At 31.5% G+C, this 22,659-nt stretch overlaps 1 protein-coding gene across 1 annotated transcript in view; it reads right to left on the reverse strand.

Moving 5' to 3' along the window:
* HELRODRAFT_66740 (hypothetical protein) overlaps positions 1-22,659 on the reverse strand; it is a gene marked incomplete at both ends in the record, with an annotated part of 64,243 nt that overhangs the window by 15,052 nt on the left and 26,532 nt on the right. The window contains 8 exons of the mRNA XM_009024217.1: positions 3,972-4,118; positions 4,186-4,262; positions 6,569-6,703; positions 8,849-8,987; positions 10,537-10,742; positions 11,276-11,379; positions 13,072-13,213; positions 18,380-18,571. Of these exons, the coding sequence (XP_009022465.1) occupies positions 3,972-4,118; positions 4,186-4,262; positions 6,569-6,703; positions 8,849-8,987; positions 10,537-10,742; positions 11,276-11,379; positions 13,072-13,213; positions 18,380-18,571 (1,142 nt within the window). The remainder of the gene's footprint in view (positions 1-3,971; positions 4,119-4,185; positions 4,263-6,568; positions 6,704-8,848; positions 8,988-10,536; positions 10,743-11,275; positions 11,380-13,071; positions 13,214-18,379; positions 18,572-22,659) is intronic.

Consider the following 22,659-nt stretch of genomic DNA (forward strand, 5'->3'; position numbering starts at 1 on the left):
ATTCATCTTCATTCAAACGATTCCATACTTTGACTACTTTGTTTTATTCTTGACGTACAATTTCGAGTCAATGATAGTGCAATTCTAATGAAACCACGATCAGAGTGAATTCCCACTTGGATATACTATACAGTCTTGGACAGGAAGATCGACTGAAGTGACTATTAAATCCAGTGTACCACCATGTATATGTGCGTAGGTTCTTTCACATGATTTTGAAGCTGAAAATTTTCAAAAACATCAATTAGCCTAGCGGCATGTGAATCGTTAGTCCTTTCAATGTGAACGTTGAAATCACCTGTCAAAATAATACGAGAACTTAATACTGTTACATTTTCTAGCACCAATATCAGCTCGTTAAAAAATAATGTAGATAATTGTGCAGAACCCGGTCTATAAATAGCGAGCAATATAAACTCCCGGTTGTTGGTTGTAAACTTGACCGCTAAAACCTCAAACGTGACAACTGCAGGTAAACCAATTTTTTTGCATCTCAAACAGTTACGAAAAAAGATTATTAATTCACCATGCAAAGAATCATAATTTCTCACACAATCCACAAAATGATAACCAGGAGGCATTGATAGTGCAATGGATGGATTATCTGAAGACCCATGCCAAGTTTCGGTTACAACGAAAATATCCAATCCATTGCAGATTAAATCATAAACAACATTAAACTTCGTAGAAATCGACTTTATATTTAATAGACCCAGATTTAATTCAACCTCAATATATATATATATATATATCATATATATATATATCATATATATATATATCATATATATATATATATATATATCAATATATATATATATAATACATATATATATATATATATATATCAATATAAAGCAACAACACCGAGGTCTATTCAAAAACGTCAAAGTTATATCTGGCGAATCATGTGTCGCCCAACATAGACTCCTTGTTAACCTAGTTGTCGAACTGTCAAAACATAAGTCTAAACAAATGCCTCGGAGAATCAAAACGTGGAAGTTGAAAAGCAATATTCATCGAGAAAAATTTCAGAAGATTGTCGCCACACAGATTGTCACAAGCCAGTACAGATTGGAATACATACAAGACCGTTTTGATAAACGCTGCATTTACAGTTTGTGGAAACACTGGTACAAAACGTCAGCATGAACGAGACACTTGGTGGTGGAATATGCGATAGCTGAAAAGAAAGTTGCATACAAGTAATGGCAAAAATCAAAGTCTGTTCATGGCCATAAAATTTTCCATGAGAAGAACAACTATGCAAGACGTCAAGTTGCACTGGCTCGGACAGATCATTGCAGAGCGTGGCTCATTAAAAGCAAAGGTGAACAGATGAATATATATATATATATATATATATATATATAGTTTGGGACGAGACCTTCGTTAATGCATATTTCATTAAATTTGTATGCCCACTCTGCGTTCAAAAGTTTTTTGATAAGAACTTCAACACCACATAGTTTTTTGAATTTGTATTTATTCAAAACATTCATGAAATTTGTCAGCTGACAGCGCTGTTTCGGCTAATTAGCCATCATCGCAGCTGAATATGATTGTGAATAATATTAAAATATTAAAATCCTTGAAATAAGATAAATTAGGAAGATATAAAATAATATTAAAATGAAATTAAATTATGTATTGAATGTTGATAATAATAGTTTAATAATGTAACGTACCTTTAAAATATTGTTAAACATAAATTGAACATAAAATTAAATAATTAAACCTATTTATAGTTAAATTTTAAATATCAACAATTTTTTGTTTATTTTTTTATAAAATTTTAAAACCAATAGAGACAGGTATTTATGGAAAGGAGTTGGTATATAACGCTAATATTGCGTCTATATCGTGTTATAGCGTAAATATCGTAGAGAGTTAGCGTGTACAAATATTGTAGTACAATATATATTAACACGTGAATAATAATTGTCAAAATATTATATTTGCATATGGATGGGCACATGGAAGGACTAAACATCAGTATCAAACAAAGCCGCCAACGACGTCATTACGGATGTCGGCAGTCTACAAGTGACACCATTAGCCTGATTGACATAAAGTGAGCCGAATCTAGGCAAGTAGATGTCGTTATGTTGTGCCATCACCAATACGGGCCACATCCATACGCAGTGGGGAGATATTATAATATTGAGAGCATAGCTGAAGAGTATGGTCAAAGCTATTAGTTTGTTTATTGATGGTTGGTTTGTTCCTATGTATATATATATGGCTTCTTTTATTTTCAGCCTTATTGGATGTGGTTCGTAATCAATTATCTTAGTACCAGCTACCAGTGTAGCACGCGTAAGATCTTGGCCATGCTCATTCAACATGTGGTCCTTGATTGCACCGTTCTATTTATGCATTGTGAGTTTTCTTGAAAGAGTTGTTCGAGTGTGTCCAATACATGATTCCACAACACTGTGCGGCAAAGGGGATATAAATTGGTACACCACGTTCGTTCTCTGAAGACTGTCGCTAGTGTGGTTGTTGTGGTTTTTAATGATCAGACTTGACGTACGGTTAGTATTGAAGTATATTATTAATTTAAGCTTGTGGTTTTGGTTGACGGTAGTGATGTTAGACTTGATGATGTTTTTTATATGTGTTTCGTCTATTTTAAAATTGTCGTGCATTTGATTCTGGTAGTATAACGTTACAGTTGTAGCTGTTGGTTGTGCTGGGGTCTGTTGTGCTGGATTACTAATCTTTTCTAGATACTTTTTAGTTACAGCATCTATTATTTTATTAGGGTAATTGTTGTTAACTAGGAATTGTTTGATACGTGTGAGTTCATTGTGAAATATTTCATTATCTGACGAAATTTTATATGCACGATGAATTAGGTTGTATATGACGTTGTTTTTATATTTATCTGGACAAACCTAACTTAGAGGGTTTAACGTAAACTCTAGAAGTCAGTCGGTCGTCGTGCCGTATGATCAAACTATCTAAAAACGCCATAAAAAACTACGTGGTGTTGAAGTTCTTAACAAAAAAACTTTTGAACGCAGAGTGGGCATACAAATTTAGTGAAAAATGCGTATATATATATATATATATTTATATATTTATATATATATATATATATGTGTGTGTGTGTGTGTGTGTGTGTGTGTGTATGTTGGTAAAAGACCATAATTTTTACAATATTCTATAGATTCTACCGAATGTTTGGCGTCAATATGTTTATATATTTCGATGGCCTTATTTGCAGCATGAATTCTGAAAAAAAGTTTATTTTGAATTTTAATAAAGTAAACGTTCTCCAAAAAACTTTAGTGAGAAAAATCGAAAAAACGAGCTACAAACATATTAACGCCAAACATTCGGTAGAATTTATAGAATATTGTAAAATCTATATATATATATAAATATATATAAATATATATATATAAATATATAAATATATATATATATATATATATATATATATATATATATATATACACATGCGTGTGTGTGTGTGTGTGTGTGTGTTTTATTCTAAGTAGATTTTACTAACAGTATAATTCTGAGAAGAAAGAGTTATGCTAGAATCAAAACTACGAAACTTATGAGAAACATTAAGCGTTTTAGAATCAGGTATGATAATAGAAGGTATAGTAATAGCTAAAAAACTTATATAGCATAAACCGAAAAAGATGTTGAAAATCGAAAAGTCCGATATCTTGACAGAAAGTGCAATAGGATCATGATGGAAATCAGTCAAAAAACTTGACCAAGAAAAAAAAACTAGCTAACATATTAGCTCTTTGTAAGCCAGAAATCAAACCGTACGGATGGTGCAAACCACGTTTGACAAAAACAAATTCACCATCATTTCGAGCATCTAAAACAGAAAACGGAACAGCTAACCTTATTTGCAAAAGTTGTGCGAAAATATTGTCGCACCAAAAACCCCGCCCGATTATGTTGATAATGGTGATGTCTGAATATTAAAAAATTATTATAACCTGTTGTATTCTCTGACGACGAGGTAAACATTTTCTCTTTGCAATCTGTATGCTTCTCTTCTCAGAGATGCATCATATATGTAATGGGGCATTTCAAATGAAAGCTTCTCCCAGTAATGTACTTCTCTGAACGATTTCAGTAAAGATCTGAATGATCAATTGATAAATTAATTATTGACCAGATCCCAATTTTTTGTAAGAATGTAAAACCTACTCATCGTAATTAATATCTATAAGGCCTTTTTCTACGTTACGCTTTAACAAAGGTGTATCAAGTAATTTGTATGGATCCTAAATAATAAATTTTGTCATCATTATTTCACATTATTATAGAACAATAGTGACATAGATAATTTTTTAGCTCAAACTATTTTATAAAACGTTGTTAACAAAAATTTATTTGTAAGCTTAAATGAAATTCTGAGCTCTAAAAATATTTGATATTTATCATTTTACCCTCCATTTTGATAACATTTCATTTATTATGTGTCAGTAATTTTTATATATTAACATTAAAGCATTTGTTGAATGAAGTTTTTTATACTATAATGAACATTATTATTATACGAAAATTTATACAACGCTTTTTAAAACAAAAAGTTCTCAAAAACACTTATAAGTAGAATAAACAAAAATAAAAATAAACATATCGTTATAAGTTGATCGTCAAATACAAGAATAAAAATGTTGTTTAAACAAGTGCGCTTTCAATTGTTTGCAGAAATCAGAAAGCAAGAGTCCAGGTAGACAAAGACTAGGAGGCAAAGTGTTCCAGACAACTGCAAAATTTCTTTCCACACAATACCCCACCCAGTTCCCTAAATTTCATCCATCCCACACGAACTCTAGCCGTAACTGCGCTCAAACATCCTCCATCCGCGTTCAGCTTATCTCCTAAGTAAACAAAGCTTTCCACTTTTTCAATACCACCACTCAACCCCGTCCTTGCGTCCGTCCTATTAATCACACCATGAACACATTTCTTACATTTGAACGTGCCTTCCACCTTTTTCAGTGCCCCCCTCACACCACTACATCTCTTATGCACCCATTTCTGACATCCTATACACAATACCGAGTTAGCCTTCACTCTCCTGTCACATACCCCACAGGGGTCTATTTTACTTATCACTCGCTCCCCACCTTCCCCACTCACCATTACCTTTGTCTTACCAATATTAACTTTTAACCCTTTCTTTTCAATAACGCTTTTCCATCTGTCAAATTTTAACTGCAATTCTTCCATGCTATCAGCCATCAAGACTAAATCATCTGCATACAAAATCTCAAATAACAACCCCTCCATTATGTTTCCACACACAACATCCATCACAATTGCAAATAAATACCAGTACATCTAGCAAATAAAATCTTAAAAAAACCAGCTTTTTCAACAGGTGTCAAATTGAGATCAGACTATGCCAACCTACTGGCAGTGACAACAACTCAACTACAAACTGCAACCAGAAATATTGCCGTGTCAGGACCAATTGCCTGGAACAGTCTTCCGCAATCGCTCAGAATGCCTGGACTAAAGCTTGATGATTTTAAGAGGAACTTAAAAACATATTTATTTTGACATAGAAATACTTTATTGATTTGTACTTTATTGACCTTCCCTGATTTCATTTATAATAGAGAGCGCTTTTTATAATTTCAAATTTCAATTGAAATTTCAATTTTATAATGCGCTTAATAAATTGTTGATAATAATAATATATATATTATCAACAATTTATTAAAACTTTCGTAAGAAAAGTCGAAAAAACGAACTACAAACATATTAACGCCAAACATTCGGTAGAATTTATAGAATATTGTAAAAATTATGGTCTATTACCAACATATATAAATGTTTTCAAGAAAATCAACCGCGTTAATACAATTATTATGTTTATACATTAATTTTTCAAGTTTTCTAATTACAATTTTATTATAATTATTTAATCTATTAAGTAAAAAACTAAAATTATTATATATATATATATATATATATATATATGTATATATATATACAAATTATATATATTACAAATGTATATATATATATATTTGTAATCTAGCTCTAGTTTTTTTACGATATTATTTCAATATTTTATGTTATTTCAATTTATTTCCTTGTTGAATGATGTCAAGACTTGTGTGGACAAATTTGCTGTGTATGTATGTATGTGTGTGTTGTGTATGTGCGCATGTGTGGATATGAACATGAATGGATAGAAGTAGCATGTGTACGGAAGTTTTATATGTATGCGGCGAGATTGTTGAATGCAGGTGTTAAGGAAGTAGCATGTTGTAGTTTTGATCGACTTAAGTGGAAGTTTTAAGCGAATGTATGAGTATACAGATATAACAAAAACGTTGTCAAAACAATTTTTGAACGGTAGAAATATTTATGATATTGAATGTTATTAGCTTTTGTTTGTTGTTATCGAATATGTAATTTATGTTAGTTTTCTATACTAAAAGGTTCATTTCGAAAGTTAATCGTCGTTGTTTTTTTTTGTTGAGTATGAAAAACCACGCGACAAATAACATCATCAATAAAAAGCTTTTTATTAATAAAATAAAATATATATATATATGAATGTAACCACCTTTGAAAGTTCACTAGTCCATTCATAAAAATTTTTCATTGCAAATTCATCTATTGAATGACAAAGTTGACTATAAATAGTTCTAATCTCATCTCCTATGTAAACATTCGGCAGGTACTTGGCTTTGTCAAATAACTGATAAGTTGAATATATTAAACTATATTACTTTTAATACAAATTATTCACCAAATATGCAATTACAATCGATGTTAATAATAAAATTGCTATAAACAACCTTAGAATATTATCGTGAATCAGTCAATCAATTTATCGTTTCCGTGATTTTTAGCAACGCTACCTTAATAATCAATATTTCTTTGAAATAGTTTTGCAAACAGATGATTAGAGATCAGCTCTGAACTTCAAAGGGTAACAAAGAAGTAATTAGGAAAGAAGGCAAAAATGTCACTAAACAAAACAGAAATTAAGAAAATGTGAGAACGATAAAAAATCGTTGATCAGATTCCTTAGACTAGCGAAAAATAATCTGATAATTACTCAAGAATTAAATTAGGTTGAAATTTATATAATAATTTGCATATTTTGACAAATATTCTATAATTCATAGGTAGCCATTGTAAAAAAATAGAAACATATGTAAAAATGGTTCTAGGACAAATACTCCCCGGACATTTATTCCCCGGACAATTACAACCCGGACAATTACCCCCCGGACAATTACTCCCCGGACAAATACCCCCCGAGCAAAAAAACTCCCCGAGAAAAATATCCCTCGGACAATTACCTCCTAGACAATTACCCCCCGGACAAATACCCCCCAAGCAAAAAACCCCTTAGCAAAATTGTGGTTTTATTTTGCTTGTTTTTTTATAAATTTAAATAAAGCTGTTTTTTTGCCTTAAGCAACATGTATAACTTTTTATAAAAATATTTAGAAAAATCAAATAATCAAGAAATTTAAAGATGCAGAAATATTTTAAATTAGAAAAATTTCCTTCTAAACAGTTGTATTTTGCTTATTTTATTATTTGAAAAAAAATTAATTACATATATTTTGTTGACGCCCAAGACATTAAAAAAATCATTTACTAGACATTTACGGTTAGTTTTTTTACAAATGATATGGTATAGACAAAAACATAAGCAAAAAATGCTAAATAATGTTACTTCAAATAAAGTTAAATAATACAAATAAAATTAAATAATAAAAATAATTGATTATGTGCATTAGATATACTTAAATACGGACACACATATATGGGTGGTAAACACAAATATTGACCAACATGAAAACAAAAAATATAAAAATTGCATGACTTTAAAAAATTTAAAATAAAGAGTTTTATATATGTAATTATAAATAAGTATATAAACAAAGAAAAAAAAAACTTCTAGTAATTATAAATGATTACAAAAAAATGTTATAAAGTTATGAAGTAAAAATGGTTCAAATTCAATCAAAGATAAACAACAAACAAACAATAAGCAAGAAAAATTACTTAAAACAACGAATACGAATATTTTGCTTGGTAGGGTTTTTTGTACAGGAAATATTTGTCCGGGAGGTAATTGTCCGAGGGGTATTTAGCTCAGGGGGTAATTGAGCTCAGGGGGTAATTGTCCGGGGGGTAATTGTTCGGTGGGTATTTTGCTCGGGGCTATTTTCCGGGTGGTAATTGTCCGGGTGAGGAGTCTAGTTGAAAGTTTTAGTTCAATGATATAGAGTTCAATCAGCAAGATTATAGTAGTAAGATTTACAGTAAACAAAAATTGGCTCTCTTCTCTGGAAGTCGCTACCTTCTTCTCTAACTACTGCTCCACCACTTGCGAAGTTCAGAACCGATCAGAAGACCCATCTGTATATAAAATTAACTGAGGAGTGTGTTAAACATTGCAGAAATAGCGCTTTACAAGCTAATTATTAAACTGATTCATCTTTAATGATAAATGAATCAATATTAATGAAAGATTATAATTAAATATCTCGGCAATCATGAATATATACATACACATATCACACAACACGCAGTCCTAGACACATACTTAAGATTAAATAAAACATTAGGTACAGGCTTTAAATATAAATATTAATAGTCTTCAATTTTAATATTTCCAGTAATAGCAATTTATTGCGATTAACTAAAAACGAAGCTTTTCATTATTAAATACATTTATCTGTTTATTTTTGTAGTAATATTTTTGAATTAAGAGAGAATTATTGTCTCATGTTCTTGAACCGATATGTTTTTAGAATAACACTGAATAATTTTATTCGTTAACTTATAAAAAGTATAAAATTAACAACATAAAAATACAAACCATCATATTTCTTTCTAATCTTCTTTTCATTAGTTTAATCCATAGACTTTGACCAGCAAACTTTGGATACCAAGGTAACAAAACTGCCGATTTTTGTGATAATTCTCTTTTTATGTAATTGATTTCATTAATAAAAAGTCTGTATACATCAATAACTTTCTTATCAATTGTTCTCCGCACTCCCTAAAAATTGACATGAATCAATGTGAAAACAAAATCGAATAAGAAATTGAAAGCTAAAATTGGCTAATAAAGTTTAATGAACTAGCAAATTTATAAAGTACATTCATATCGTCGTTTATGTAAATTTCATATATAAATTGTCCACTGCTATGAAGACTTAAAAATAACAAAATTAAATATTTAAAAAACTGAAACATATTACTTTTAACTTTAAAAAATTAAACTTCTAATTCGTGTTCATAATAACTTGACAATTTACCATGAAAAATCGCATTGCCTAGATTACATAAATCTTTTTCATACAAATATTTATGATATACATTTTAAAATTTTGCAATTTTATATTGTTCAACCTTCATTAAAAATATTCAAAAGCACATGTGCTCCCTCTCAACCTAAAATAAACCTAAGAAATTTTAAAAATTGCAAGATTTTATGTATCAACCGAAATACTCTTACTCTATAATTTTCTATTCGAAGATTCTTTTTGTCTGCCCAAGTCAACTTTGACCTTTTCCTCCATTTTTTCGGTCCCTAAAATTCTAGAACAACGTTGATGTGCAGTCAATTCAATCCGACCTTTTTCATATTTTTTAATTGCAAACTGTCTCTTTTCAAAATAGTTATATAGTTAAAACTTTCTTATTATCTGCTCTTTTATTACATTTCTGTCAGAGCTATTGACAAGCTATTGTACAACAGGCTACTTACATAATTTTTGTTTTTATTTTCTTTATTTCTCTCAATGTTCTCACACTTATTAAACACATAGCCAATTTTTTACATATATCAAAACAACTAACTCCATCGAGTTACAAATTTCTAAGAGTGCAAAGCAATCCCACTTTTTCAAACACTCTATTCCTTATTTCAAGCCAAGTTATTTCAAGTCTGATAAATTGAAGCTGGTCTATTCCAATTGAATATATTTAAATATGTAAATTTTGAGTCATCAACACTCTCGATATAATTTTCAAACTTCTAATAAACCTCTGATTAAGTTGTTTCAAAAAATATCAGCCAATTTAGCATTTAAGGCAACAGTTTGTGGTAACTTTTGTTTTATTCCGTAGTATACATAAACTAGTTTGCAAAATAATTTCACTATTATATTAATTTTTCCGTTTGTCTTTGAAAAGTCAAACCAAAGTACCTTATGGAATCTAAGAAAAAAGGAAATGATGTTAACAAGCTAAACAAGCAACTGAAAGAAACAAAAATTTTAAGTCAAACAAACAAAGCGCATATAAAACGTTTCGAAAGATTAAATCGATAAAATAAAAATGTTGAACCTCTCTAACAGCAACATGCATGAATATGTCTAATATATCTATACCATCTTCAACAGTTGTGGCTGTTTCAAAAGCAGAAATAATTAAATTTTGCATCATTACTTCTAAATCCTTCATACCACTACGAAATCTAAAAATTAAAAATGAATTCTCATATATATTATATGTAAAATTAATAATACCATTAAATATTAACGCAATAATAGATCATACTTGCTGTAATCATCCAACCAAGACATAGCCTTGACGTCCAAGATACTTTTTTTAACTGCAATAAGAGCTTTTAAATTTTTTTCAAAGATACTTTCTATTTCTAAATACCCTCTTAAAATTTCTCCCCCTCTTTGGCCCTTGAAAATCGGCAAAGCAATTTTTACACCATCTTTGGCTCTAGAGAAGTGGTACTGGCAATCACAAACCTGCAATATTCAGATTTTATGTTTAATCTACATTAACTACAGAAAAAAGTAATAAATACTAGAGTAAAAACTAGAAACGCACCGATTATCAAATTTTGGATAAACATTCTGCCAAAATTTGATATTCGATTTCGAAAATTTTAAGACTGAATAGTGCAACTTCCGTTAAAACCATTGTTTATTTGGATTCTAGAACAATAATTGTAAAATATCATTAGCGGGAAGTTTACTTTTGCCATCATAGCTGTTAAAACATCTAAATCTGTACAAGAGATTGAATATTATCTGTATAAAAAATTGTTAGATAGAAATAAATCGCCTACTGTTTATTTACGGTAGCTCGATTTTTATTCTAAAATTATATTTTTTAAAATTGTGGGGTTTTAGTATTCCACCTTCGGTTTCAGCCTTGGCCAAACGTTGAATCAACTATTTGGCCTTCAGCCAAATTCACTATTCGGTGCATCTCTAGTAAAACATAATAAAATTGTATAAAAATATTAAAACAACAAGTTATAATAAAAAGTATATACCTCTACAAGATCTTTGCATCTTTGAATAAATGCATCGACCTGAGCAAAAATACCTGTTTGATCCAACATCCAATCGTGTTTGGAGTATTTAGAGTGAGTAGAAGCTATCTGTTAGATATTAAGTAAAATTAATTAATAACAAAATCGAAAAATGCCTATTGTTATAACCGCGAGAATGATCAAATTGCGCTTTATAATTTGTTATCCTAATTATTGTAATCTTTGCTATATTTGTAATCTTTGGATTGTAAACTATAGAGGATTATAAAAAATATTGAATCTATGCTAAAAATCTAGGCTATATACCCGATACCCGTCTGGCCATTGTACACCTCGTAAATTCATTGCTTCAAGTGCCAACAAATTCAAGAAAGCACCACATCTGCTTATGACTAGAGGAACCGAAACAATAAGAACGTGGCGTGACAGGAAAAGAAATAACGCAGGTTTCAAGAGCAGACCTGGTCTGGTTGTACAACCTACAGCGCAGTTAAAAGAGATGCCAAGTGAAACAGCCAAGGAATTGGAAATATCGGAACAAGGTCATATACGGTACTTGTGATCATGGAAGAAAATGAACAAAGATGAAAAATGTCCATTGGATTAGATGTATCCTTTGTTTTTCAAAAAAAAAGAAGTAACGTCTATGTAAGGAATTAACAGGCTAAGATAGAAGTAATGTTATAACCGTGAGAATGATCGAATTGCGCTATATTATTTGTTATCCATGACATTTATTGACAGAAGACGTAAATAAATCTAAATTTAAAATTTATTACATCACAAGCATCTCTTAATATTTAGCAAGGGAAGTTATACCTGTAAAAGAACAAAAAAGAGGTCATAAATGGATAACAGATGACATCGTATCTCTGATGGATGAACAAAGGAAAGTAAAAGGTTGCAATTCTGATAGTTACAAAAGGCTGGACAAAACAATCAATAAAATGTGCTTAGAGGCAAAGGAGTAATGGTTAAATGACAAGTGCGATTTCATTGATGATATACGTGGTGAAAAGTCTCATATCAAAAAGAACGTAGAAGGACCAAAAATACTTAGATCTGAAGTTTGTGCCGCTTTTTCCAAAATGAAATCAAATAATCTTGAACCCACGGAATAACGAACACTTGACAATTGTTGGAAGCTACAATACTGGTGTTGGAAATATAGAGAATATTGAAGTTATAACATCGGTGTTGGTAGTGACCAGAGTCAAAGGTTACAATAGTACAATTTGATATTGAAATATCATTCTATTTGACGATTTAAAAGCTTGAGATTGTAAATGATAAAAATAAACATCAGTGTGATAAATTTATTTAAGATAAAAAATAATTATGAAAAAAGAACAAATATTTCATCCATCGAACAATAAACAAAAGTTTTGTTGACTTCAAATAAGTCAGCTAATTTTGGATTTTGATATTTGATTATCCATCTCTTTTGCATGATGTGACCGAAAAATTACAACTGCCCTCCGTCTTATTATTATATCATATTATTACTTCTACTTCAAATAATCCGACGGAGACAGTTGAATTTATCTGGCACGTAATGCGGAAGGAAGGAATGGAAAATCAAAGAACTACTGAAAAGATTGCAGGGAGAAGAATCGCTGTCAACAACGAATTACATCTGTAAAGTTCTTATGCCACTTGTTGAATATCACCATATTTCAACTACTACAAAGTGTTAAAGATCGGATTTTAAAAGAATAAGATACGAGAAAGAAAAATTTTTAATTTCAACTAAGATATGTTAGGGAAAAGTTTTTTTTTAAAGCAAAATAGTGTACTAACCATATTGTAAATTTGTTTCCAACTTTCGCAACAGTTTATGCACTCAAATAAAACTTTTTTACTCGATTCAACAAATCCTCCAAATACATTATCCAGACTAATGGCTGCCGTACATCTATTTATTACTTCGTTACTAAGCTTAACGATGAAAATAATTTTTTTTTTCTATATAATAAGAACGAATACAATATAATAAAAAATCGTTTAACATGCAAAAATTCTATTTTTAAGATGTTCTTTCCATATTAAAATAAAATTATAATTAATTAATTTAAATATTATTTATTTATTAATTCATTCATTCACTCATTCATTCACCATTCATTCCTTCATTTATTTAATTATTTATTTTAAAATATTTAGATATTTGAATGGTTTTGAAAAAATGTCTGCTAAGCAGTTGCCAAAAATATACAACAAAACGAATGGTAACAATCTAAATTAAAAAATCTTATAAAAAAAGAATGATTGCGTTCAATATCAATTCACTCAAAAATAAGAAAACATTTCATGAAAAACTCTGATGAAAAATGAAGTATACAACAAAACGAATGGTAACAATCTAAATTAAAAAATCTTATAAAAAAAGAATGATTGCGTTCAATATCAATTCACTCAAAGATAAGAAAACATTTCATGAAAAACTCTGATGAAAAATAATATAATTAATTGACTATATCCTGATTCTCTCAAACTTTCGATCCTAATTAAAAGAGATCAGAGCTATGAGAGGAGCAGACTGTGGATCTGATCACAACATTGCTTAGGCTACAATTCAGCAGAACTTTAGATTTTATTGAATTATATTTGTGTCCATTCATCGTGAATTTTTTTGAAATAGACTCACACGACTTAAATTTTGTAATTCTTGTTTATTAAAAACGTTAGTCATAATTTGACAGAAAGTCATCAGCAAAGTCTTAAACATTGATTTCCATAACTATTCCATACTTATGATAAAATATAATTTATTTTTACAGTTATATATTACATTTAATTAAATATGCTTTGGCTAGTATATATTATTAAACGCTAATTACTAATTTAATGATAACGACTTTTTCGCCGAAACAGCCAAATTATGAAAAAGGTTTTTAATAATCGCAAATTACGTGAGTCTGTATAGAAAAAAGTTACTTAACGGTAAATTGGCAAAAGTAATAATCAAAATCTGTAAAATGTTTTTTTTATTTGAAGGATGATCAAAATAGATAAACTTGCGGATAGGCCATCCATAACTAAAAAAAATTTCCAATTATAAATGTAACAGAAATGTCATTTAAACACATACACATACTATTAAAATAAATGTTTCAACTATAAATGTAACAGAAATGTCAGATAAATACATACACATAAACTCACGCTTTTAACATAACCCTTAACTAAAAAATTCCAACTATAAGTGTAACAGAAATGTCAGATAAATACATACACATAGACTCACGTTCACACACACACGCAAACATACATCATACTAATATTCATTTCATAATTATATTTCCTACATCAAACGGTAACAATATAGTCCACGAACAACTGGGAGCTCACACACACACAAACTTACATCATACTATTATTCATATCATAATACTGTTATATTTCCTATAACAAACGGTAACAATATAGTAAGTATATTAGTAAATTTCGGCAACAATCTTTTAAACATTGGAAACAATACTGTTATTAACGCTATTATGTGTTTCTTTTAAATTTTCTGTTTTACAAATTAATTTTGTTATACTTAAGTCCAGAATAAAAATAAGTTCATCAAAATTCATATTTTATTTAGTTAAAAAACCCGACGTTTGGAAAACTATGTAATCTGAGATTTAGTTGACCCTCACTTATGTCATATTTTTCAAAGTCCAATTAGATGGTGGTATAGTTTTTGATGATTGGAGACAAAGTCATATAATCCCGCTACACAAGAAAGGAAAAAAGGATCTAGCTCAGAATTATTGTCCAGTGGCATTTACTTCGATTTGTTGCAAAATCCTGGAAGTCATTTCAAGCAAAGCATGCTTCCCTCAACACCGATTGCTGGTGGCCGATATGATCATGGAACAATCATGCCCTGTGACTGATCGAATGCCTACTAGAATAAAGACAGGGAAACTGAAGAACCCCATGTTCTGGGAGAAATTTGAAAAGTTGGTATCGGCACAGCTTTTAGAAGAAGTCTGAAGAAGGTGGACATAACCTGGAAATCTTTTCAGGACACCCTAGTGAGCGCTGCAACAGCTGTATGTGGAAAATCTGGACCAAAACGCCAGCACAACCGCGAAACTTAGTGGTGGAACGAGACGGTGCCAAATGCTATTGCCAGTAAAAAAGCAGCTTTCAAAGCTGACAAAGATCGAAAGACATACCGATCAAAGGACACAGACGCGAAATGTCAGGTTGCAATAGCTCGTGCAAATCATTGCATGGTATTGCTGACCGAAAGTAAAGGCGAACAAATTTGGTCACTCTACCGAATAGTAAATTAGGCAAAAAGACTGAAAAAGGATATAGTTGGTGCCACATGCATAAAGAATAATAAAGGCACCATAATAACAATGCCAAATAAAGTGAAAGATCACTGAAAGAATTAATTCGATCAGTTATTGAATAAAACAAACCATATTGGTGTGGAATTTGAAGCACTTCTGGTAAAAGGACCGATTTGGGGCATCACAGCTGAGAAGCTCACGGTTGTTTGAAGGTAATGAAGGTGGGTAAAGCGTCTGATTCGTCTGGGTTTACAAAAAAGTTATCAATTACTGATTTAAAAGCAGTTAGGGAATTTGCCATAATGGCAGCCGAAGACAGCATATTCCAATCATCCACTATTCTGTTCGAGAAATAGAATTTATAACAGTTTCTGTGACACATAGTTGTAGTTAACTTGGTTGTGCTCTCTTGTTCGATCATCATTAGAGAAAAATAAAGTAGGGCCGACATCAACTGGAATCTCCTCGTGTATTATCCTATATACTGAAATAAGTTCGGCTCTTCGGCATCTGAAGGCAAGAGAGATCAACCCTAGTGTTTTCAGTCGATCATCATAAGGTAGATTTCTATAACAGGGTATCAAACGAGTTGTTCTTCTTTGTACTTTTTCCACTTCTTCTAATAGCCCAACTTTATAACGGTTCCATACTTGAACTTCATGTCATAAATGCGACCTCACAAATTATTTGAATAATGATAAAGAAGCTACATTTGAAATTTCTTTAAAATTACTGGCAATAATACCTAACATAGAATTTGCATTTAAATTTTCAACCATTTTCAAAACATGGTTTCTGAACTTCAATTTATTACCGAGTATTCCAAGATCTAATAACTCATCAACTTCAGGAAAACGAAACTGCAAATTATCACCATCAATTTTAGTGAATGAAGGTAACAGTCAGCGGGAATCATTTTTTACAAGCTTGTATTTATCGGTATTTATTTTCAACTTCAATTTCTTAAACCTATCAAACAATCTTCGTTTAACGTCCAGAGACCCAGTTCCCACGAGGTAGGACGTTGTTTTCTGTGCCATCAATTTTTTGCGCCAAATTAAGCGACCAGTTGTATCCATTTTAATAAATTTAGAGCTTTCATGTTTTGCTCGATTGCATGCAAAAAGGACTTCTTTGGACGGCCTTTAGGACGTGTGCCAGATACTTCAACATCTGCAAGAGAAGTTATGGCACTGTTTCCACTTTGTTTGACATGACCAAACCACCGCAGACGGAGCGTTCTAACAGTCGTATAACCTGATATGATGAACAATTCAATGGATCACCTTGCCTTTGTATAGCGGAACTGCCATGCTATAGGTCCATTCAGTCGGCATTGAGCAATTTCTCCAGATTTTACGGCAAAGTTGTAGTAACGATTGGATACCTGCAGTACCATATGCTTTGATAATGTCATTTTTGAGTCCAAAGGGCCCTGCTGTCTACAATGATGGCTAAAATCGGACCTTCGATGGGTGGAACGTCAAAGTTGACATTGATGGGATTGGTTTCATTTAACAGACGGTTAAAATATTTTTACCTCTGTATCTTTTTCTCACTCGTTCAAGAACCATCTCATTTTTGTCGTTTTTGATAAATAAGACACCGTCTTTTTTTGTACGCTTTGCTTGTTTTGCTATACGATAGAGAGATTTCATTTGTTCACCTTTGCTTTTAGTGAGTCACTCTCTGCACTGATCTGTCCGAGCCAGTGCGACTTGACGTCTTGCATATATGTTCTTCTCACGGAAAACTTTGTAGTCATCAATAGACTTTGATTTTTGCCATTGCTTGTATGCAGCTTTCTTTTCAGCTATTGCATTTTGTACACTGTCATTCCACCACCAAGTGTCCCGTTCATGCTGACGTTTTGTACCAGTTTTCCCTCAAACTGTATTTGCAGCGTTCATCAAAACGGTTTTGTATGTACTCCAATCTCTATTGGCTGTGTGGCGACAATCTGTTGAAATTTTTCTCGATGAATATTGCTTTTTAGCTTCCACGTTTTGATTCTCCGAGACATATGTTTAAACTAACCAGGTCTGCCACAAGGAGTCTATGTTGGGCGATACGTGATTCGCCAGGTATAACTTTGACATTTTTGAATAGCCTTCGGTGTTGTTGCTTGACATCGAAGAAATCAATTTGAGTGTCTGATGGTCCACTTTTGTATGTTATGAGATGTTCCAACCTCTTTCTAAAGTATGTCTTCAGTAAACAAAACCCGTGACTTTCAGCAAACTCAAGGATGCGGTTGCCATCTTCATTCCGTTCTCCATAGCCAAAACCGCCATGTACGTTGTCAAAACCATCTGTTTTCACTCCAACGTGGCTATTGAGATCGCCTCCAATGAGGATTGTTTCAGATTTTGGTATTGTTGAGATGGTGTCAGAGAACGCAGCCCAGAAGTCATTTTTCATCTCTTCTGATTTGCCTGTCTGTGCTGCGTACGCAGAAAAATAATCATTGTTTTCTTTTCTAGGCGAAGCTTGATCCACATGAGACGTGAATTAATCTTTTTAATACCCAGTACTTCTTGGGCTAGCGGTTCTTTGACAAAAATTCCAACACCATTTTTGGCCGTCTTTTGACCAGAGTATAAACGATGAAAATTATGAAAATGAATTATATAAAAAAAGAATGTAGTTTAAAATCAGTTTAAAAAATATAATGATTAAGAATTGACTTATTAGGTAAATAATAATCTTCTTAACTTTGTTTTGAAGCAAATAAAATATATCGTATCGTAAAAAAACCATAATTTATATTAAATATTAAATATACACAAATAATTGAGTTTTTACAAACTTTTCTTAAAAGACTTGTTATTCTTTCTTTACCATTATAAAAAACAGAATGTACCCATATCATTCTCACTTTTTTGAGAATTTTTGGCAAAATTTCAGGAATTTTACTTGGATTAAGATTAGCCAAATCTTGGCATAAATTTTGCATAGTTTTCAAAAACTTTAAATTACTTTGCGCCTGTAAAGAACCTTCCTTCAAAATGTTAATAATTAGCAAATGTACTATTTATATTTTTATAAATCATAATTTCAAAAACTTCATACTTTTATTAATGTAGATAAAGTCGAAAACGGAGCTACATAAGATGATTTAACGGTTTGCAAAATAAGATTCACCTTAAACGATAAAAAATAAAATATTTGAATGTTTAAATTTTGCCACTGTCTACGTGCTTTTATGAAAAACAATTTAATTTAATTTTTCGATAAAAAATTAAAATCTTATAATTATCATTCGTTATTTGCCTACTAATTTCATATTGAGAAAAGTCATTTGAGAGCATAAAAACAAAAGTTTTTTATTTAAACAATCTTTTCAGAAGTTGTAATTTTTGTCCAACTCCTTTCCCAAAGAGTGAATCTCTGCAGTTTTTCCGTTGCGGTAAGTCATAACAGTGTCACTTTTTTGTTTTTTCAGCTAGCTTTTTTTACTTCTGTATTTTTTTGGCTTACAAGTTTTTTGCTTCTGCTCTTGATCAAGCGGTGGATCATTTTTGAATACTTCCCAAAAGCTGAATGTAACTGAATTTTCACTCATTTCCCAGACTTTAATTTGTGAATTGGTAGGAAAAAGACCAAGAAAACCAAAATTTATTTGACTATTAATTTTCTACAGTTCAGAAAAGTTTTCATTGTTACCCATTCTACCGTACAATAATTCTTTTTGTAGGTTCACCTCTAGGTGGTAGTGGTTCAGGCGTCTGTTCCTGCTATTGCACTGACTAGGTTCGAGTGCAGAACGATACTTGCCTACCACATGCAATGTGTGTAATGCATAGATTGACTCATATTCACATAAGCTATGATTATTTTTTGTTAATACCCATGAAAATTAAATAAATAATAATAATACTTGATTTGAGTAAAAAAATTATATATAGACTTTGTTGTATAACTTCATTAACAAAGTCATCATATTCCGTTAAAATTACATCCGCTTTTCTATGCAAAGATTTTTTAAACTTCAAAAGTCTTGAAAAGTTGTAATTATCTACCGTTTTTTAATGAGTTTGTTGATAGGACTTTTTATCCAATTTCTGCATGTCAAACAAAAAAGATCTTGCTACCAAATGCTGTTTTTAAGTTTTTAAACTTTGTTAGTTCAATTTATTCTGCAGATCTAACATTATATTCAACAAAGTCAGTCTTTTTCAGTCTGTCAATTTTAATAACTTGACAAATGTCATAGCATTTTTTATAATGCTCTGTTTAATAACACGATTCATTAAAATTTTTCATAGTTTAAAAATTTTAGTCAGAGCATTGCAGCCATTCTGAATCGTTTTGAGTACTGGTGATAACTTTTTTGCTACAGAAACAAAAAACATAATTTTGATATGAAACAGTGGATCTTTAATGGCATCACAAACTGTAATAAAAGCTGTTGAGTTAGGCAATTTTAATTTTCTCAAAGTTACAGTTCGAAATGTGATAGTATTTCAAGTACACGTTCACAGACGGCAACATTTTCAATTCAAAGATATAATAATAATGTCAAATAATAATGTCATTTATGAGCGCCCTAAGCATAGCGTCAGAGGCGCACGAATAAACAAGTGTCAGCACGGCCGTCAAAAGCCTGATCAAACAGATGCTGCTTAAATCGCTTTTTAAACATTTCTATTGATGATTGTTGACGGATGATGAGTGGCAAACTGATTCATATTGATGGTGAGCAATGTGAGAAGCCTTTATTGACGAGAGCTGATGTATTGACTGGTTGATGCAGTTGCAATGACGACGGCAGACAAAGGTGACGGATTTTATAATGCTCTGTTTAATAACACGATTTATTAAAATTTTTGATATCAATCAATCAATCTTCGTTTTGCCTCCAGAAACGCGGTTCCCCGAGATAGGAAGTTGTTTTCTTTGCCATCAACTTTTTGCGCCAAATTAAACGATCAGTTGTATCCATTTCATTTAAATTTAGAGCTTTCATGTCTTGCTCGATTGTTTGCGACCAGGACTTCTTTGGACGGCCTTTGGGACGTTTGCCAGGTACTTCAACATCTGCAAGAGAAGTTATGGCACTGTTTCCACTTCGTTTGACATGACCAAACCACCTCAGACGGTGTTGCCGGCATTCGTCCTTTATATCATCTAAACCAGCACGACGCAGGATTTCGGTAGATTTGATGTGGTCCTTCAGACTAATTCGTTGCATCCATCGGAGCATTTTCATGTCGGTTCCAGTTGTTGTTGTTGTTCCAGTTTGGTTGTCATTGGCCATGTTTCTGCACCATATAACAAAACTGGACGTATCACATATTTATAAAGTCTTATCGTATTGGTAGTTGGATGTCACGCCGCATCAATATAGAGGCAAGGAGATGCCATTTATTCCAGGCTGCACGTATACGTGCTCAAACGGCAGCTTCAGCTGTTCCAGTACAATCCAGAACATCTCCTAGATATTGAAACGATGTAACTTTCTATACCTTAATGGCTTCAAAAACATTGCTATTTCGAATTTGTTGTTGTAGATTAATGCAAGCAGGACAAACAAAATTGGACACTTTAGATAAAGTACCAATTATTTTTGAACAACGTTTGTAACACCACTGGTTACACTGCTGACACTTGATTGAATTGTTACCTACACAAGCTTTACAAACTGAACAGGGCCATCGTCCAGTAGCTGTGGATTGAATGGGTTCACTAGTGTTCATTGCTTTGGTTTTGCTGATGTTGACTTTGAATCCATGATCGGCGAGTCTGGTGTTCCAATCATCAAACATCTGTGCTGCATTCTGCTCAGCATATATTAGATTCTAAATGTCACCAGTGCATATCGGTTTTGTGATTTCTTCCATCACAGTTATAAATAACAGTGGACTGAGAATCGAGCCTTGGTGAACTCCAACGACGATGTCAAATGCATCTGTGTTTCCAATCGTTTTGCTAACGAGTCTTAGTATTCGTATACATTTCCATCACAAGTCACAAGTCAAGATATTCTGGAATGAGTTGTCGACGTAGACTCCACCTGATTGCTTCACGGGGAACTCGATCAAATGCTTTTTCAAGGTCTACAAAATGTGTGATAGATGTTGATGCTTTGCGAGGAACTTCTCTTGCAGTTGCCGAAAGATGTGAATTGCATCAATTGTTGATTTCCCCGCTAGGAAACCAAATTGATAATTTCCGATTGTGATGCACGACGTTAATCTTCTCTCAATGATTTTCTCGACAATTTACAGGAAGTGTTCTAACAGACGTATACCCCGATATGATGAACAGTTCAATGGATCACCTTTGCCTTTGTATAGCGAGACTATCATACTATAGTTCCTTCAGTCGGCATTGACCAATTAATCGAGATTTCACGGCAAAGTTGTAGTAACGTTTGGATATCTGCAGTACCAGATGCTTTGATAATAAAATTTTTGATAGTTTAAAAATTTTTAGTCAGAGCACTGCAGCCAATGGCCAACACAATTTTTTATTTAAAATGGTTACATAATGTAAGGGAAACATTGAAGCCAGTGACTTTAATAAAATCTTCACATCTGGCTGGCATGTCATTAAATAGTTTGTAAAAACCGATCTAAATTTCATACATATGCGATACACATTTCTTAAATATGCTTCATTTTATTTTAAGTTTACTCATAGTTCTTTATCTTTTTTTCATTTATCGTATACTTCCTAATTTAATATTATTTTAAATTATTCTGTCATTTTATACTTTACATAATTTAAGGATCTAAAGATGGCACTGTTAGCCTCATTATGACACATATTTCAAATAAATACAATTTTTCAATTTAAAAAATAAATATATAATATATATATTTTTTATATTGATATCAAATAATTATATAATATTATTTACTATATATATATATATATATATAATTTGGTACGAGGTTTTAAAAAAGACATGTTCGATTAAAAACTACAAAATGGGGTGTTATATTTAATCGAGCATATATATATATATATATATATATATATATATATACACCCGCGTTAGGCCAGACGTACGGTTCGTCTCTCACGAGACTCGTCAGTAGCCTGCCGAATAAGGTTTATGATAACACAACTCAATTTAATGTA

The sequence above is a fragment of the Helobdella robusta genome (genome assembly GCF_000326865.2).
Source record: "Helobdella robusta unplaced genomic scaffold HELROscaffold_4, whole genome shotgun sequence".
Classification (NCBI taxonomy): domain Eukaryota; kingdom Metazoa; phylum Annelida; class Clitellata; order Rhynchobdellida; family Glossiphoniidae; genus Helobdella; species Helobdella robusta.